Genomic DNA, 17,496 nt, shown 5'->3' with positions numbered 1-17,496 from the left:
TTTGTCCTATAAAGTAAATTCTATTGTAGGTAAGCTTCATCTAGTTTACACATCGAACATGGATTGGCATAGGATTTCAGTATCTATAATCATACTAGCGTGTGCTGTGCACTAAAGTACAAGAAATGTGGCCAAGGAGTTATGAAGGTTGTCCGTTTATGAGCTTGCCGAAGCTATATATTCTGGCAATACGGTAGAACGGCATACGGGTGTATTCCCCAACAATAAAGATGAACGAAAATAGCAACAAGTCAGGTCTGGGCACCAAAAAATACAAGGCAAGTGAAAGAGATGACTAACGACCACAAGTGACTGCAAATGGCCCTCAACACAAAGCAGTGCGACTCATTGTTTCAACTAAGACCAGGGAAACAGACAAAGATGTATAACTCTCTCAGGAGGAAGCAGGCCGCTGTAATCATCTTGTTCAAATTCTGAATCCGGCAAACTCACGACATGTATGACTGTTCTGTACGAATCTTGCACTGCCCTCAGCATCTCCCTAACTTTCATCCACACTTCACGCTCTCTGCTCAACCTATATCGTCACCTCAACATACTTGCCCGAGAGATACCACGGGTTTCTACTCCAAATCGCACCAGGCAGGATTGTTTTGACCATTCCCAAGCCATCAACTTTAACTAGCGTACTATGTCTCTACATTCGTGATACATAAAGGCAAGGAGCATGAACAGCATCAGCAGCTGCAATTCATCGCTACCTGCCGAGAGATTGGACCCGGAAGAAACCAAGCTGCCAGATACCGGAAAGAGTGGTCCCCATGGGACAGCTTAAATAGATGGCGCCAGCGCCAGCGGTGCCATTCCCTCACGCAACACACGCATGACGGAAGTAGGACAATAGCACAGATCACAGGTGTGGACTCTGCAAAGCGCCATGAAATAATCAAGACTGAGCGGAAATGGTCGAAGGGTCGTCAAGGAGCGGACTTCCAGGAACGGCATCCAGAGCAACGGCGTGCAGCGCAGGTTTGTTTGCTTCCTGAAGCAGGCCGCGCTGGAGCCGGTCTAGCTTCTCTTTGACCCATGCCGCGACTTCCTCATCCTCGGTCACATCCTTCGCCGAGCCGTTAGGTGCATCCTCGCCGCTGGCCTCGGTAGGAGGCTGCATAAGCGATGAGAGCCAAGGATGTCGAAGCAACATGCTGTAAGTGGGGCGGTTGTTCGGATTCTTGTCCAAGCATGCGCGGATAAAGGCGTGCGCTTCTTCAGAGTAGCCGGTTTCCGGGAGCGTCGGTGCGTCCCCATGAACAATGGCCTTGGAAATGTCAGTATCTCGAGTGCCAAGGAAGCGGGAAGGAAGGACTCACGTGCAATTGGCTGAAGATGTTATTGAAAGTCTCCGGGGGATACGGGTACCGACCAATGGCACACTCAATGATGGACAGACCCAAGCTCCAGACATCACTCTGGACGCTATAGGTTCCACCCCCACTTGCTCCAGACTGCTGTACACCACCACCTGCAATGCGCTCGGGCGCCATGTAACTCTGACAGCCAATGTTTGTTTTCGCGATACTGGCCACCAGGTTCCCGCTCACACCAAAATCGCAGATCTTGACCTGTCCGCGCGTGTTGACAAGGATATTTGTGGGCTTCACGTCGCGATGAATGATATTGTGGTCGTCCTTGAGAGTCTTCAAGCCCATGACGGTGGATAATGCAACCTTGCGAAGGATGTTTTCGGGCATTCCCTCCTTGTAAATTTTGTCGATTGAGCCGCCATCCATGTATTCAACACAAATATAAACAGCACCTTCCTGGAAGAAGGCGCCATAGAAGTCGATGATAAATGGCGAGACGCAGCGATGAAGAATTTCCAATTCCATGATGATTTGTGCAAATTTGCTCTCATCCAGCTCCAAGCGAATCTCTTTCATCGCCATGACGACCCCGGAGAGCTGATCCTGCGACTTCACCACGGGGATAGCCATATCTCCGTCTTCGGTGCGACTGACTATACCTCGTAGTCCCATACCAGGTTTACGCATGTGAGGGCGGCTGTGGCGAACCTTGTAAACCGTTCCGTAATTACCCTTGCCCAACTCATCTAGACGATCGACCTCGTCTAAGGAAATGCTGAAACTGTGACCCGACGAAAATTCGATGCCGCCGCCGTGCAGGATAGCCTTGTTCTTGAAATTCAACGTGCCCGATTGTGTGTCGATGAATTCCGAGTATTTGCTGAATGCCGTCTCGGGCGCAGCCGGTGCACCAGTAGCAGACTGGGCTGGTGATGATGACCCGTTCGAGCCCGTGGCATCGGAGAGCTTCAGCCCCGGTTTCATACGTTTCGCGGCCAAGCCGCCAGGCTTGGGAGAGAGCCCCGGGGACGATCCATGAGGTACAGAGGGCGAGGAAACCCAATTTTTAGTAACCGGTCGGACGGCCGTCGGGGGTAAACGCCCCGAAAGAGCACCCGCCAATGGGCCGTTTGCGACGGATGAGGATTGTCCCGATATAGGACTCGCGCCCGACACCGACGGAGATGCCCTGGGCACCAGACCAGTGGTATTGGCATGCGCCAAAGCCGGGGGAGCACCCTGTCTGGACAAGGAGAACGCCTTCATCTTCGCCAAAATATCCTGATTCAATCCTCCGGGCTGCGCACCGCTCATTGAAGCTTGTGGACGAGGGGGGGTCCCCGCACCGTGTCGGGCTGCGTTGAGCTGACCCAGGTGCGTTGACGACGGGGTGATTCCGGTCTTGTCTAAAGTTGGACGTAGCGAGGGTACCGAGGCATACGATTGAGTGGTGGTAAGAGAGGGAGAGAGGTCGTCATCGGTGGTGTCGGACCGAGTGTCCAGATCCGACATGGGTCTGGACGAGATGTCCGTAATAGATTCCCCTTCTGTCGCCATTCTCGAAATCGGTGCGATCGAAACAATTGGCGTTAGCAGCTGGGGTGTACTAAACCGAGAGTGCCGTCAAAACAGTCTCACGGACGCAGGGGCACTCAGGGCATGAACGGGGAACCGGGGACGGGGGGCGGGGGAGGGAATGAGAGAGGTCGGAGCGGTCGGAAAAATGAGGCGACCAATTCGTGTGAAGGCAGACGTCTTGTGAATCGCAGCGAAGAAGAATTTTGATGTTGGTGGAGCCCGAACGCTTTCCAGAGGTGGAAGTGGAGGAGGAAAGCAAGTTTCGTCGACGCGGGGCACACCTCAGGTCATCCCAAGGAAGACTGATAACAAGGCACAGACACGAGGGATCAATTGAATGGCGCGATTCCTCGAGGGTAGATTGGTCAAACGGGATCTCTCCGTAGACGAATTAGGAGACAACAGAGAGGAGTGTGGACGGGATGCTGATAGTAGTCGGTAGCTGAGGGGGATGAGAGAGGGAGAGTTTCAGTGAGACGGAGGGGATGAATGGATGACGGCGGTGGTGGTGGTGGGGGGGGGAATAAAGAGAAATAAACGAGCTGGTAGGGAGGACTAGTTGAATACGGAACCGGGGGAAAAGCGGTGGATATGAGTGGAAAGGATGCGGCAGCAAAAGAAAAGAAGCAGCAGGTTAAAGAGCAACGACTGAGGGACCTCGGATGGAGTGAGGATAAGTACGGAGTAGATGAGAAAGTTATAAGAGCGTCTGATTAGTCGAGCGGGCGGAGGAGGAGGAAAACTGGATTGCCTCCCTGTTGCTGCTCGAACAAACCGGCCTCTCCGTCGCCTCAGGCTGCTAATCCCCGACCGCCCAATCACACGTGCCCCCGGCCGGCACCTCAGGCACAAAGTCAATGTCAGCGCACACTCTAATCTCGCACTCGCTCGACTCGCGCCCTCTGCTTCGCTGCGATCGTCTCATCCACCCTGCCCGTTAGGCTGGGCAGTGGAAATTGGCTCACGCAAGCATCCGTGGTCGTTGAATGAACGTGGCGACCAGCTGCCGTTTCTGCCTGACCGTCGCCACCCCCCTCGGCCGATGGATCACCGATCTAGTTCCCTAGCCTGGGGTGGTCGACTCCCTCGACAGGCCAATGCGACGGGATGGACGAGGAGCAAGCAGGTATCCAGCCGTTGCTGATATCAATCCGGACTTGACATTGGTCCGGGGATGCCAGAATCAGGATCTTGTGGCTTATGACACATAGCTACTCGTTTGCACCCCGTGTAACAAAGGACCCTAGTGTCGTCTATGGCGGCCACTAGATCACTGCAGTAGCAACCAATCTATACCGACCTTCCGAGCTTTACCATGAAAGGCTCACCCATAGCTCACACGATTGCTTTTGGCTCTCAGCCCCGAAGGTGACCAACAAAGAGCCAATGACAGACCCGCCAATATCAGGAGATCCGTGGTGACTAGTCTCCAACAAATAGTAGTCGACATCATCAGTGGGTGTAAGAGGCCCTATCGGATGTCTTCCCAATCTTCATGGAGGACCGAGGGGTTTTGCACTTTGCCGAGCCTGTCGCAATAAGTGGAATCATTGTGTCACCGCGGTGATTGCAGGACATGGCCACAAATTGACCAGTCAACCACATTTTCTCCTTCCCAGCCTTGACTTTGCCTCTTCCATTCCTTATCATGGGTTTCCCCAGTCTTGGCATCAAGTAGGGCTCTCATTGTTGGGCTCGCATCCGGCTTCCCTCCCTGCGGATCCCGGCCGTTTATGATGAATCAAGTCCTTCCCACGCCCCCCGAAATCCCCAACTATCGCGATCCTTGCTTCTACCCAGCAGCCCAATAAAGGTAGATGCCAAGGTGCACTATCGTGCAACTACCGGAATGGATCTACTGGCATGGGATGTATACGCGCCTTCTCAGGAAACGCTGGGATTTTCTGGCAGATAGCAGAGGGCATGGCCCGGGCTGATCCCTGATTGCTCATCCTTTGGATTCATTCCGCGATATCAACAAAAGCACCAAGTCTTCCCCGGACTCTATTAATAACCGGGACTACTGTAGAGTTTAAGCAAGATGGTCCAACACCGACCTACAGCCTGAAGCCAGTGCAGCAGCTAGCGGTGTCGATCCTCGGCACGGCTGGCAGAGGCAGTGGAGGTTTGCGCAATGGTGCATGGAGGAAACCAACCCGTCCTCACACCACTCCAATTAAGTTCCGGGATCTGGAGAAGTGGCAAGGTTTCGTGGAGATCAAACGACTGTTTCAGTTTTCAATGAGACTTCTAACAAGAAGCCATAAGGTTTTCCTTGAATGGAAACGGAAGACGACGGCGACCGAGAGACCGAGTGATATCAGCTCGCATTGCTATTGGCCGCCGATCATGACATAACCGATGCGGAGGGTTTCATCATCATGATTGCTGCGCCGCATCGAATGGGAAGGGATCATACTAGTCTGTCCCTTCGTAAACTGTCCTGGACTGCTGATATGGTCAGCCCAGTCTATAGAAGCTGAATAGTTACACAACTCCCATCTATTGTTCAACCCTGCGCCGAGAACCTGTGGGGAACGAGCAACACGTTCCTCCCCTTGCCGGACACGGTTTCACTCCAGCATCTGGGGATTCTCGCCAAGAGGAGGGCATGACCTCACCGCCGAAGGGGTTGAGACTGTCAATTCTCGTGTCGCGTTGCCAAGCAGATCGGAGGGCAGGGAGGGAACCATCCCGGGCGGTCATCAGGGAGGATCCTATCTCGCGGATCTCCCGCCGGCTTCCCCTGGGAGGGAGAAAAGTACCAGCCGGAGACGGGGAATTCGTGTTATTCGCTTCCGCGTTGGATAGAAATGAACAGTTTTCGATACCATCCATCTTCTACCTCCAAGGTACTCTGGGTATCTCCATAGAATATCTATCTATAGCATATCGAGAATGGCCCCTAGGCTTGGCGGGCCTGGGCGCAGTTGGACTGGCCGGGCGCCCGCCTATGGGAGGCCACGATGGGGCGCGTTGCCCTCCGAAGCGGCAATGGGATCCACGATCGATGATGCTGGGATTTCCTCCCTTGTCCTTTCGTCCCAGCCGGACTGCTGGAGATATCGTGTTTAAATCCCGTCGGCTTCCCGCTGCTAGTGCTGTGTTAGTGATTTAGTGAAGCGTATACTGAAGCAACTACTCCTGTACCTAAGCCACTGGGTGAAATTTTCTAGGCCAATCGTGCCTCCCGTGCAGAGCCAACTCTAATTCCGATTCGCCCACCGCCTGCGGCGTTATCTATCGGCGTCATCAACTTCTATCGTCGCCATCATTACCTGTGATTCCTCCCCGTTCGCGTCATCCCCCCGTCTATCCATCCCATCGACTCTCCTCCACCCTCATCGCCGACTCGACCATCTAAGCCCTGCCATTGCCTCTACCACTGTCTCTGACACGCTGGCTACCCTGTGTTCCTCTCCTGTCGATGGCCATTTTTACTGCTCCTAGATCCCTTCAGAATGCCTACTCGCCTGAGTTCATGACCCAGTCCCAGATGGGCGTCATGAATAGCGCCCCCCACTCCAGCCATCCCTCGTTCCTTCATCTGGTCCTCTTGGTCTTTGAAGCCGTCCTCGAGGTCATTTGCGTGAGTCTTCCGGGCTACATTGCCGCCAAACAAGGCTTGTTCGATGCAGACGCCCAGAAGCTCGTAGCAAACCTCAATGTCACGCTATTTACCCCCTGCCTGAGTATGCGTCTCTTCCGTCCCGTTTCCGCCAACCCCCACTGACGAGAATTAGTCTTCACCAAGCTTGGTTCTCAGCTTACAGCAGAGAAGCTCACCGATCTGGCCATCATTCCGGCCATTTTCGTTGTCCAGACTTTTGTCTCTTATTCATGTGCCTGGGCTGTCTCACGATGCCTCCGCCTCAAGAAACGACCCTCCAATTTCATAGCCGCCATGGCGGTAAGTGATCGATGCCTCCCTTGGGTGCTTTTTTTTCCCTATCGGAGCTTCTCTGACGCCTGTCGATCGTGCCTCTAGGTGTTTGGAAACTCGAATTCGCTGCCCATCTCCCTCGTGATGTCCCTTTCGCAGACCCTGCAAGGTCTTCACTGGAGTCGTGTGCCGAACGACAACGATGACGAAGTGGCCGCACGTGGCATTCTATATTTGCTTATCTTCCAGCAGCTGGGCCAGCTCGTGCGGTGGAGCTGGGGCTACCATGTGCTCCTCGCTCCCCGCGACCGGTACCTGGAAGAGGGAGATCAGGATGCCACTCGCATTGGACAAGGCCAGGAGCGATACACGGACAACCCGGAGCAGATCGATCCAGATGAGCCATTGGTGCGGACCAGAAGCTTCGATGAACGGACCCAGTCTTCTGGAGATTCTCAGCAGGACTCGGACGAATTTGCGTCTGGTCAAGAAACCCCTGTGACGGCCCGGGATTATACTTACGCCAAGCTGTCGCCCCGTAGCGGAGGAGGTGGTGATCTCGATCACCCAGCCCTGCTGGATGCGCCTCCCGCGCCGTTTATTCCTCGACAAAGCTCCACTGGCGATATGTTGTCTTTCCCCGATGTCCAAGAACGCTACGGGAAGAAGGGCTTCATCCCTCGCGTCAAGGTTTCCGCTTGTCGCTTCGGTAGTCGCGTTGCGAGCGGATGGGAGCGAGGAACCGGGTCTGTATTTCAACGGTTGCCATCTTGCGTCCAGACGGCGCTGACGGTGTGCTCGCGCTGGATCCGGAAGTTCTTCCACGGGCTGTGGGAGTTCATGAACCCGCCCCTCTGGGCCATGCTCGTCTCGATCGTGGTGGCCTCCGTCCCGTCACTGCAGAGTCTCTTCTTTGATGAAGGGACCTTTGTGCGCAACTCCGTGACTCGGGCCATCAGCCAGAATGGCCAGGTTGCGGTTCCCTTGATTTTGGTCGTGCTGGGAGCCAACCTGGAGCGCAACACTCTCCCGAAAGAGGCGCTTGAAGATGTCGAGCATCCCAAGGAAGAAAAGAAGCTGATCTTCGCTTCTCTGGTGGCCCGCATGGTCCTTCCCACCATCATCATGGCCCCTATCCTTGCGTTGCTGGCCAAGTACGTGCCAGTCAGCATTCTGGATGACCCGATTTTCATCATCGTCTGTTTCCTGCTCACTGGAGCCCCATCGGCACTCCAGCTGGCACAGATCTGTCAGATCAACAACGTCTACGTCAGCGCCATGTCCAAGCTCTTGTTCCAGAGCTATGTGGTGTGGTAAGTACCGCCAAGCTTGTCTCCCGAAAACCCTGACTAACTGAATCAGGATCCTCCCATCAACCCTGGTCCTCGTTATGTGTGCATTGGAGGTCGTCGAATGGGCCTCCGCCTCCTAAAATTCGATATGCATCAGTTCTGCATGGCTTATTATTATCGGTGTCTGGCGTTTGCGTGCTCTCCTTCATCTCTTTACTGTATTATTGGCAGCCGTCTCGATTAGGATGGATGGGAAGATACCAAATTGGAACGACCTAATGGTTGTGACGATATGTTAGTTCAATCAACGATTTCAATATCTAGCACATACCTCATCTCCGGATCCAATAACTTTACTACCATACCAAACAAACCACAAACAAACCCCCAAAGCAAAGCCGTACAAACCCGAAAAGAAAAAAAAAAAGCCACACAAACGGACTTATCTACCCCCTTCCCCCCTCTCTAACCCCCCTCACAGAACCCAAAACGCAAGGGGTGGGGGACAAGACAGGCCAGTCAGAAATGCGGGGACCGGATAAGCACTCGCTATGATTAATTGCTCATTGATCTACGGGGTGTAGTAAATCGCTCACTCACTTGGTCAGTCGATTGTTTGCTTGCTTACTTGATTACTTGAATGCTTACTCGATGGCTGGCTGGCTGGTAACATTAAGGTTTTAATCGGCGTTGGGGGGACTGCTTTTTGGTCGTGTGTGGGTAGGGTAAGTAGGTAGGTGGGTGTGTGGGTGGGTGGGTGGGTGGGTAGGTTTATCTTGGTTGCTGATCGCAGTGGATATCTAGGCTAGGTAGGTGGTTTGGTATGCTTTGTTGTGTAGATGGGTTTATGTGGGGAGCTAGCATTGGTGATATGTAGGAAATAGAGGTACATGCGTTGGAGGTTAGATTGGTTGAATTGGTCATTTGGTTGGTTGGTGGTTGATTGGTAGGATGGGATGTCTGGTGATGTGCCGAGTTGGAGTTGGAGGGGTAGCTTATATATCACACGACCGCTCTAGCATCTATATAATAATCGTTAATAATCTAGAGAGAATTATTGTTCAAAATACATACTATGTAATCCGTACTTTATTGGTTGTAGGACTATTTTGTGATACGGCATTCTGGGGGTTGCGGGAATAGAGTTTGTGATATCCGTGGGACTTGATTGCCGACCCGTGGATTGTGTACAGGATGAGGAGGTAAGAAAAACAGAGAGAGATGAGAATGAATGGGGAAAACAGAAGTGCTGGATCACTGTATGCATCAGAAAGAGATGTAAAAGAAATGCAAAAAGGTCGTGCCCGGGATCGAACCGGGATTGCTGGAATCAGAATCCAGAGTGATAACCATTACACTACACAACCTTGCTTGTTGAAAGTCTTTGAATAAATCATGCATTACAAGCAAAAGAAAACGTGGATGTGGTTGTTTAGTTTGTGTGCACGAGTGGGATCAATGGTACCAGCCATTTATCGAGTTGTTTATATACAGGGACATCTATATCAATATGGCTAGTCTATTTGTAAAAGCATCGCCATTCCGCTTGCCTGATGCCAGATTATATGGCAGTGAAATAGCCAAATCCCTGGGTTATCTGCTCGGAAGCGCAACACTGCGTACCCGCGGCTGGGGATGTAGACAGTATCTCGTAGCTGAGCGCGGGAGAGGTCGTAGGGGGTGCCTTTCCTCGGAGAGATGGTAGCCTGGGGTGCCAGTCCAGGCGGGCTGGCATCCACGAAAGGGTTATAGGCGCCCCAGCCTATGGGTGCCTTGTAGGTAGTTAGGATGTAGAAGTGGTGACCGTGCTATTTATCGTCAGCAAGGTAGGAACAAGAATAAGAGAAGGAGAAAGAAGACGCACGAGGTGGAATGGATGACCACTGTCGTCTAAGTTGTTGACGACTAGATCAATCCAGATGCCATTGTCGTGATCGGATGATAGTGGAGGCGTGCTTGCTCCTGTCGATATCACAAGTTGATTCTCATCCCATTCTTCGCGAGGAATATCGATAAGTGGTGTAGTGGTCGGAGGTTTCCATGAAGTGCGATTAAAGAACCCATAGGGGATGTTATGGTTTCTGGAGAGCTTCTCGATTTTGGTGTACAGCACGTGTGTCTGGTGGGCCTTTTCTGGAAGGGCCGAGAGGAGGGATTTTTTGGTGGCGACATCGGAGAGGGATATGGGGGTATTTCTTGGAGAGGCGACTGGGGATGAATTGTTCGGTGATTTCGATATCGGGAAGGTTTGGACAGATGTTAGAGCTGGATTGGGGTATCTGAAGCACCTGATCATCTGTTAGCGCGAGTGAATATATATGCAAAGAGTGAGACGTACTCATTGTCCAGGTTGATTGTCATTGAGCTTGGAGAGTTGTTGCTTGGACGGAGGATCACATCCATGCGTTGGCCTGGGTAGAGTATGCCAGCAGAATCGGATTCTTGTGGCTCAACATCAATGTTGTCCACTTGAATGAGCGTAAAGTCCCTGTTTTCGAACCGTAGTGTGAAGCCCGCCACAGAGCTAATTCCAAGTTAGGTTTGTCATCGGCACGAGTTCCTCTTACATACCCTGTGTTAATGACACGGACCCTGTAGGTAATATCACTGTTTGCATCCAGATATGAAAGGTTCATTTGTCGGTTGATACAATCCACCGGCCGTGCAGGGACGGCCATAGAGCAATCGAACCGACCCTCCCCGTTGATCAATAATGAATCTGGAACCGGCTGTTTGGTCAGCTAGCGTACAAACAGATATTTTCAGAGCTCACCTCGTTTCCAAATGACGCGGCACGCATATACCAAGAATAAACCTGATCCGCGAATCGGTGATACCAGTCTCCGACTAGGAGAAGAATATCCTTGCTGTAGCTGTCATGCCCATTGTCATCTGCATGGGCCAAAAGGCCCCGGACTGTGGATTTAGGAGAAGGAGCGTGCACAATCAACCCCCCGTATAGTCCATCCGCTCTGATGAGGCCAGAGTGAGCGTGGTACCAGAACGTCCCATTTTGATCGGCGGGAATGGTGAAATTGTAGGTAAATGTGGACCCCGGAAGAATAGGCCGCTGTGTCACTCCAACCGCTCCATCCATGGCATCTAATTAATTAGTTAGACATGACCAGTGTGCTCAGCATATTGGTGTGGGCTTACTCTCAATGTGCAAGCCATGCCAGTGGATCGAAATCGACTCATCCTTCAAAGAATTGGTGACATTGACTATAAGGCGATCACCAGAGCGTGCTTCAATTGTCGGACCAGGGAAGAGACCTATCCAATGTCAGTACATTGATCGAGGGGAATAGAGATGAGACGTACCATTAACCAGATACACCCGTTTCAACACCCCATCCGGGCGTCCGTAGTCCGCAGTCACTTCCCAGTCAAGATGTTGTGCCACAGAGTCGCGGTACACATGGTTCTCCGGATGAAGCTCAATCACTGGACGCGATGCATCCGGATCATGTCTCGTCGGGAGTGTCTCGTCAATGGCCTTCAATGGGATTAGGTCTTGCAGAGGGTTCGGTGTTGCGATTTGCATTAAGAAAACCAGAAAAATCAGCCCACACACAGTGGCCGGGTACAATACAATGCTCCATGACAGATATCGTACTTTAGTTGACGGCGACTGCTGAGCGTCTAATCGAAGGTATGACAGTTTCTCCATCTGTGACGGCTTTCAACAATTGTCTCCCTCTTTGCCGGCCAACCCCCGTATGTTTGTTTCCAACCCATGCCTCTTTGTATCCGGCCAGGAACCATGAGCGATTTTGAAGGCACGTGGAGAATAACAGTGGATACATCTGCTGAATACAATTGCCTGTCAGTTGAGCGAATATGGAAGTGATGTTCAGGGCCGCCACCGACCTGTGTTTCAGACCGGCTTCAACCACGGTTCGGTCAAATCATTAACTTTTCACTGGACTGCCACGCTGTCTGTAGCCGGGTATCCAAACTCAAACTGGACTCGAAGTTGGTACCTGGTCCATCAAATTCAGGAACAACAGCGATAGTCAGGGCATTCTGCCGTCGACGGTAGCCGAGAGGGGGTTCTTGCCATTGTGGATATATCAGAAAACCCACCACATCGACCGCCACCGATTAGAATTCCCCGATCAGCGAGAGAAAACCTCAGTGGCTGGATCGAGGAGGCGATGGAAGGGTTCTGGTGCTTCGAAGCAGCGCATGTGAGTGAAAAGCCTGCCGGACTGGTTCCCCCAAGCAGATGGCTCCGTTTGCCGCACGTGGCCGCCTTTCCAAGAGGCTCCGCTTGTCCTCAGGCATCTCTCCGATATAAACTGGCAGGCACATGTCATACGTGTCGTGAAACATCCGTCTCCATTAGCAGTGGGTCATTCTTCATCCGCCAACAGGGACGATCCGTCTTTCGCCCTAGCGGCATTCAGTGGCTCGTCGAATCCGATCTGTGAGATCCAGTGCTGTTCCATGTTACGCTCAACTTTGGCATGTGTCTTTCGATCTAGAATCTGGGAAGACTATGCGTCGTGAAACCCAGGATACCGATCTTGCGGGATAGTCGTCCTTTGTAGCCCCATACCGTACAGTCCCCACTTTTACCAATACCTTTCCTATATATAAAGCAACTGGAAGGCATTCTGATCTTCTCCTACAACAACACTTCAAGCGACTTCACCATGTTTTTGTTGAGTACTGCCTTGGCTCTGCTCCTGGGGAGCGGACCGGTTTCTGCTGGCTCACTCCGAGACATCAAGCATGTCGTGATCTTTATGCAAGAGAACCGGTCATGGAATAGTGTAAGTGCCTGTGTCGGACAATCCCAGACAAGCAACTAACCACGTACAGTATTTTGGCACCATGGCAGGCGTCCGAGGTTTCAACGACCCAAACGTGCAGGTGAACCCAGATGGGCTACCTGTTTGGTACCAGTTAGTACTTTTAGAATCTTGAGAGGTCTTGTACTGACAATAATAGACAAGTCGACCCTGACATGTCGAACGACACGACAACTCTTCTCCCCTGGTACCTCGGTTATCAAGGAGGGAACTCGACAGACGCTATCCAATGCATGGCGGCTGGAAACAATGGCTACGAAGAAAGTCAAGCATCACTCAACGGTGGTCTGAACAATCATTGGGCACGGAATAACACCCCTTGGAGTTGGGGCTATTTCAAGAGGGACGATATACCCATTCATTATGCGATTGCAGAGGGCTGGACGGCAGGTGATATGTATCAGGTAATTTTCCCTTTTATGCGCCCAAAGACATGTCTGACTCGCACAAGGAAGCTCAAATCACTTCCACAAATCCCAATCGTGTCACCTTGGTCAGCGGGTCCGTCAATGTGCCTGGTGGTCCTCAGACTCCGGACCAAGGTGGGGTTTATATCGATAACACCGTAACCCCAGGTATGTTCTTACACCCATTCAGTTTCGCAAGGCGATATTTTTAAGCTGACTGATTACTTCAGGCTGCGACAGCTATAATATCAACTGCTATCCTCTCAAGTGGAAAACAATTTTCGAAATCTATGAGGAGGCGGGTGTCTCTTGGCAGGTCTACCAGGACAAGGACAACTTCGACGATAATCCCCTGGCTCGGTTCGAACAGTTCCAGAATGCTTCATCTTCCTCACCACTGGCAGAGAAAGGCATGGCCTATGTAGGACTGGACAGCTTCTACGGAGCGGCTGCGAATGGGACCCTTCCGGAGATCAGCTTCATTGTCGGCCCCGCAGAGCTGTCGGAGCACCCACCTTATATGCCCAAAGATGGAGCCTGGCTGCAGAAGAAGGTTGTGGATGCCGTGACCAGTAGCCCCGAATATACCTCCACACTGCTTATGATTAGTTACGATGGTAAGTCTCTCGCTAAATTCCTTACTGCCGCATCTAATGCATGCCAGAATCCGGTGGCTATGGAGACCATGTGATCCCTTTCCATTCACCTGAAGGAACCCCTGGTGAGTGGATGGAGGACCCATACGGTATTTTTGGAAAGTTATATGTCGGACCTGGTAAGTTCAAATCATAACGTTTGGTGTCAGCCAAGCTGATTGCTGTAGGGCTTCGCGTTCCTTTCTACATGGTGTCTCCATGGACCCGCGGCAACCGTGTTTTTACTGAGCGAGCGGATCATAACTCTCAAATCTTGTTCCTGGAGCAATGGCTCACGGCCAGGGGCTACAAGAATGTGCAGACACCAGAAATGGTTCATTGGCGTCGGGAGCACATGTCCAACCTTGTCAACGCATTAGATCTGGACCACGTACGACTCCATCCATTTTCCTGCATCGGAACCAAGCTAACTGTTGTGTAATAGCCCGATACCAGTATTCCCAAACTACCAGAGGCAGAAGAGCCCGAAATGTCCTCAGGATCTTACGTGGGCACTGCCAATTGTGAAGCAACGTACACCGAGCCACGCCCTCCTGTACCCTACGGAAAGCAGAATGTCACCGATTCCTTGTTTTTCGAGGAAGGATACAAGGAGTGTGTGGGCTATTTGACTGAGGGACGGTACCTAGTCTTCGAGAAGTCTGGATATGCGCTTACCAACACCGGCAACACAACCCGGTTGAGCGGTACCGCAGCTCATAAGGACCACAGTGACAAGAAACAGCGATGGGTGGTTCATTACTCCAGTGGCGAAGAAAGCCAGATATTCAAACTTTCCAGTGCTCTGGATGGCAAGTGGCTTGGTCCACGCGGGACTCTGTTGCCAGCCGATCGCCGTAACAATGCTGCTGAGGTAAAGATCACTTTCCGTGGAAATGGCCATGGATATGATTTGCAATATGTCAACTCGACTACTATCGCACTGGACGATCAAGGGGAAGTGCGAATGAACGCCACCAAGGGCTCCGAGGATGGCTACAAGGTCTGGAGTGTCACTTACCACTAGGAAGTGAGTGTTGGGACACAATTTTGATTCAAGTTTGGGAGTGAGTAGCAGGTCTACTTAACGCCCTCAACAGCATAGCGTTTATTCCATACACTTTAGTGTTCCGTTGTTCAATATAGACTCATAGATAGCATATGCGCGGACGATAGCGGCCATCGGGCACTACAATATCTGCATTCAAATTCCAAAGCCTCACATCATAGAAGTACACTTTTAACTTCCATTTCATTCCATTACCATTATAAATAAAACACTGCTCAGGTTCACTATTCATACAAATATTCACTCATCAGCTGTACTTCCCAAGAAGTCAAAACGGATGTATGAACCTATAACCTTTTGATATGCTTATAAGAGCCTCTATATGCATAGCTCACTCAGAAAACAAATTACCATTCATATACTTCAGCCCCGTATCAACAGCCACCGTCACGACCGTCTTCCCAGGCCCAAGCCGCTTCGCCAACGCAATCGCCGCAACGACATTCAACCCAGTCGACGTCCCCACCAACCACCCCTCCTCCCTCGCAAGCCGACGACACATAACCCGCGCCTCCTCCTCCTCAACCGCACACGCCTCATCATACAGACTTCCATCCAAATGCGGCGGCACAAACCCAATCCCAATACCCTCAACCCCATGCCTCCCCGACCTCCCCTCCGTGATAACCGGCGACGCCGCCGGTTCCAGCACCGCAACATGAACCCCGGACCACTTCTCCTTCAACACCCTCGACACACCCATAACCATCCCCGCTCCACCCACCGCACCACAAAACGCATCAATCCCCCCCCGGAAACTGCTCGACAAGTTCCCGCCCAATCCCTTCATACCCCACCGCCGCATCCTTATTATTAAACTGATCGGCGAAATAATACCTCCCCTCTCCCTGCGCAACAAGTTCCTTCGCACGCTTCATCATGGTGGGGAATAAGTTCGGAGTGATCCCTTCCGCACTAGGGACAATATATACTGTCGCGCCAAGAGCTTCCATCGTGCGGAGTTTCTCGATAGCGAATGCGTTGGAGGATATCACGGTGAAGGGGTATTTCCTTGCTGCGCAGATGAAGGCCAGTGAGGAGCCGGTGCTGCCGCCTGTAGCTTCGATGATAGTCATTCCGGGTTTGAGATCGCCCCGGTGTTCGGCTTCTTCGATGATGGATTTCGCCATGCGGTCTTTGTAGGAGCCCGTTGGGTTGAGGGATTCGAGTTTGATGTAGATGGAGGCGCATTCTGGGGGGACCACGTGCGTGAGTTGGATTATCGGGGTGTGGCCTATTGCGTTGAGGATGTTGTTGGTCGGCGGGAGGGACATTTTGGTATTGGGTTTTGGGGAGAGTGCAAGTAAATGATGTAGTAGGATGTGATGGCGATGAGAGGTTGGAATTGAGTGGTATGAGAATGAGGTGAGTGAGTTTACCGAGTTAGGGGGAAAAGACATGACGTGAAAAGTTATAGTTGTGACTCCCGGGGTTCGATAATCCCGAACCACCGGCCGGGGCTTTCGGATCTTGGGCCTGCCGTAGATGTCGTGGACTTTACTTGGCGGAGGAGATCTGCGGAGGAAAGGAGCTGCTGGGTTACCTAATTGAATCCACAGACATAGTGCTGGAATTCCGCGGGGGTTGCGGACTATATCTGCTATGATGTGAGAGTATAAGAGTGCTTGTATACTATATTGCGTCTGTTATTGGCTGAGATCACTAGCTCGAGAGCATCATCATGTGGGAGGGGGAGGATGGCGCTACGCAGCTACCCCATAATGATTGACTCATCCCCACCTTGATCGTACCCAGCAGCACATCCATACCAATAGGTCAGTTTTATATTCCCTAACCTAAGGCGAGATCTAGATTATCATTTGCTAAATCGCCATAGATTCCATTAACAGTCCCAGAAACCCAGCATCACTCAGCACCAACTAGCTGCCCCAATGTCATCCAACATTCGACTCGCAACCCATGACGACCAACAAATCATCGAGGACATCATAAACGAGTCGTTCTCGATCTACATACCCCTCATCAACAGAAAACCCCAACCGATGCTCGACGACTATAGCGCGCTGATCAAGGACGGATATGTCTACGTGGCTGAGCGGGACGGAGAGATCCACGGCACCGTCGTGCTTGCTCCGAAGCAGGATTACATGCTAGTGGACAATATAGCTGTCGCTGAGTCCGCTCGAGGCACTGGGCTGGGTCGCAAGATGCTCGATTTCGCGGACGAAGCAGCCCGACGGGCAGGATATGATACCGTTCGGCTTCATACCAACGAGACGATGGTGAAGAATATTGCTATCTATAAGCGGTTGGGATATGTGGAGACGCATCGTGCTGATAATAGGGGGTTTCAACGGGTCTATATGGCGAAGATGTTGAGTTGATTGTTTTGATGCTGTGGCTGGTGCGATGGAGGTCATGTATCATTCCCTCGATGCGGTATCTGCATTGCTTGGACATATAAGGACTCTGATAGTCATTTCAAATTCATCTATTCTTGTGTGGCTACCGGCCTGCTATTATCTTGTC

The 17,496-nt window shown here is 51.7% G+C and overlaps 6 protein-coding genes and 1 non-coding gene across 7 annotated transcripts; 3 read left to right on the top strand and 4 right to left on the bottom strand.

The window, feature by feature from the left end:
* Positions 1-776: 776 nt before the first annotated feature.
* On the bottom strand, positions 777-2,995 carry pbs2 (mitogen-activated protein kinase kinase PBS2). The gene is made up of 2 exons (XM_025713639.1): positions 1,332-2,995; positions 777-1,279 (listed from the first exon to the last, which is right to left on the bottom strand). The coding sequence occupies exons 1-2, from the start codon at positions 2,880-2,882 to the stop codon at positions 908-910; spliced, it is 1,923 nt and encodes a 640-aa protein (XP_025579757.1). The 5' UTR covers positions 2,883-2,995; the 3' UTR covers positions 777-907.
* Positions 2,996-5,982: 2,987 nt separating this feature from the next.
* Positions 5,983-8,351, top strand: BO80DRAFT_421464 (Auxin Efflux Carrier superfamily). Its single transcript, XM_025718608.1, has 4 exons — positions 5,983-6,595; positions 6,647-6,813; positions 6,892-8,099; positions 8,149-8,351. Exons 1-4 carry the CDS (start codon positions 6,331-6,333, stop codon positions 8,216-8,218), a joined length of 1,710 nt encoding a protein of 569 aa, XP_025579756.1. The 5' UTR covers positions 5,983-6,330; the 3' UTR covers positions 8,219-8,351.
* Positions 8,352-9,373: 1,022 nt separating this feature from the next.
* On the bottom strand, positions 9,374-9,445 carry BO80DRAFT_t31. The gene has a single exon. It is a non-coding gene; the product is annotated as a tRNA-Gln (tRNA).
* A 147-nt stretch (positions 9,446-9,592) lies between these two features.
* Positions 9,593-11,622, bottom strand: BO80DRAFT_451767 (laccase; the record flags this gene model as incomplete). Its single annotated transcript, XM_025721900.1, has 7 exons — positions 9,593-9,886; positions 9,943-10,366; positions 10,417-10,602; positions 10,650-10,807; positions 10,852-11,180; positions 11,235-11,351; positions 11,400-11,622. The coding sequence occupies 7 exons, from the start codon at positions 11,620-11,622 to the stop codon at positions 9,593-9,595; spliced, it is 1,731 nt and encodes a 576-aa protein (XP_025579755.1).
* Positions 11,623-12,736: 1,114 nt separating this feature from the next.
* On the top strand, positions 12,737-14,964 carry BO80DRAFT_478435 (nonhemolytic phospholipases C family protein; the record flags this gene model as incomplete). The annotated part of the gene is made up of 8 exons (XM_025723283.1): positions 12,737-12,860; positions 12,889-12,988; positions 13,035-13,299; positions 13,347-13,470; positions 13,533-13,919; positions 13,967-14,077; positions 14,126-14,328; positions 14,383-14,964. The coding sequence occupies 8 exons, from the start codon at positions 12,737-12,739 to the stop codon at positions 14,962-14,964; spliced, it is 1,896 nt and encodes a 631-aa protein (XP_025579754.1).
* Positions 14,965-15,246: 282 nt separating this feature from the next.
* BO80DRAFT_499074 (PLP-dependent cysteine synthase family protein) lies at positions 15,247-16,391 on the bottom strand (the record flags this gene model as incomplete). The annotated part of the gene is made up of 3 exons (XM_025724168.1): positions 15,799-16,391; positions 15,358-15,764; positions 15,247-15,293 (listed from the first exon to the last, which is right to left on the bottom strand). Exons 1-3 carry the CDS (start codon positions 16,278-16,280, stop codon positions 15,247-15,249), a joined length of 936 nt encoding a protein of 311 aa, XP_025579753.1. The 5' UTR covers positions 16,281-16,391.
* Positions 16,392-16,554: 163 nt separating this feature from the next.
* Positions 16,555-17,480, top strand: BO80DRAFT_499073 (GNAT family N-acetyltransferase). Its single transcript, XM_025724167.1, has 2 exons — positions 16,555-16,781; positions 16,844-17,480. The coding sequence occupies exon 2, from the start codon at positions 16,899-16,901 to the stop codon at positions 17,349-17,351; it is 453 nt and encodes a 150-aa protein (XP_025579752.1). The 5' UTR covers positions 16,555-16,781; positions 16,844-16,898; the 3' UTR covers positions 17,352-17,480.
* Positions 17,481-17,496: the final 16 nt, after the last annotated feature.

Source organism: Aspergillus ibericus (genome assembly GCF_003184845.1).
Source record: "Aspergillus ibericus CBS 121593 unplaced genomic scaffold BO80scaffold_3, whole genome shotgun sequence".
Lineage (NCBI taxonomy): Eukaryota > Fungi > Ascomycota > Eurotiomycetes > Eurotiales > Aspergillaceae > Aspergillus > Aspergillus ibericus.
The sequence above is the reverse complement of the archived record's forward strand: the minus strand, read 5'-3'. Positions and strand labels throughout refer to the sequence as shown.

Coding starts and splice junctions, on each gene's coding strand:
- BO80DRAFT_421464 (XM_025718608.1), top strand. CDS start 6,331: ATGGCCATTTTTACTGCTCCTAGATCCCTTCAGAATGCCTACTCGCCT. Junction 6,596..6,646: donor GCTATTTACCCCCTGCCTGA/GTATGCGTCTCT, acceptor GACGAGAATTAG/TCTTCACCAAGCTTGGTTCT. Junction 8,100..8,148: donor TTCCAGAGCTATGTGGTGTG/GTAAGTACCGCC, acceptor TAACTGAATCAG/GATCCTCCCATCAACCCTGG.
- pbs2 (XM_025713639.1), bottom strand. CDS start 2,882: ATGGCGACAGAAGGGGAATCTATTACGGACATCTCGTCCAGACCCATG. Junction 1,280..1,331: donor ACATCTTCAGCCAATTGCAC/GTGAGTCCTTCC, acceptor GACATTTCCAAG/GCCATTGTTCATGGGGACGC.
- BO80DRAFT_499073 (XM_025724167.1), top strand. CDS start 16,899: ATGTCATCCAACATTCGACTCGCAACCCATGACGACCAACAAATCATC.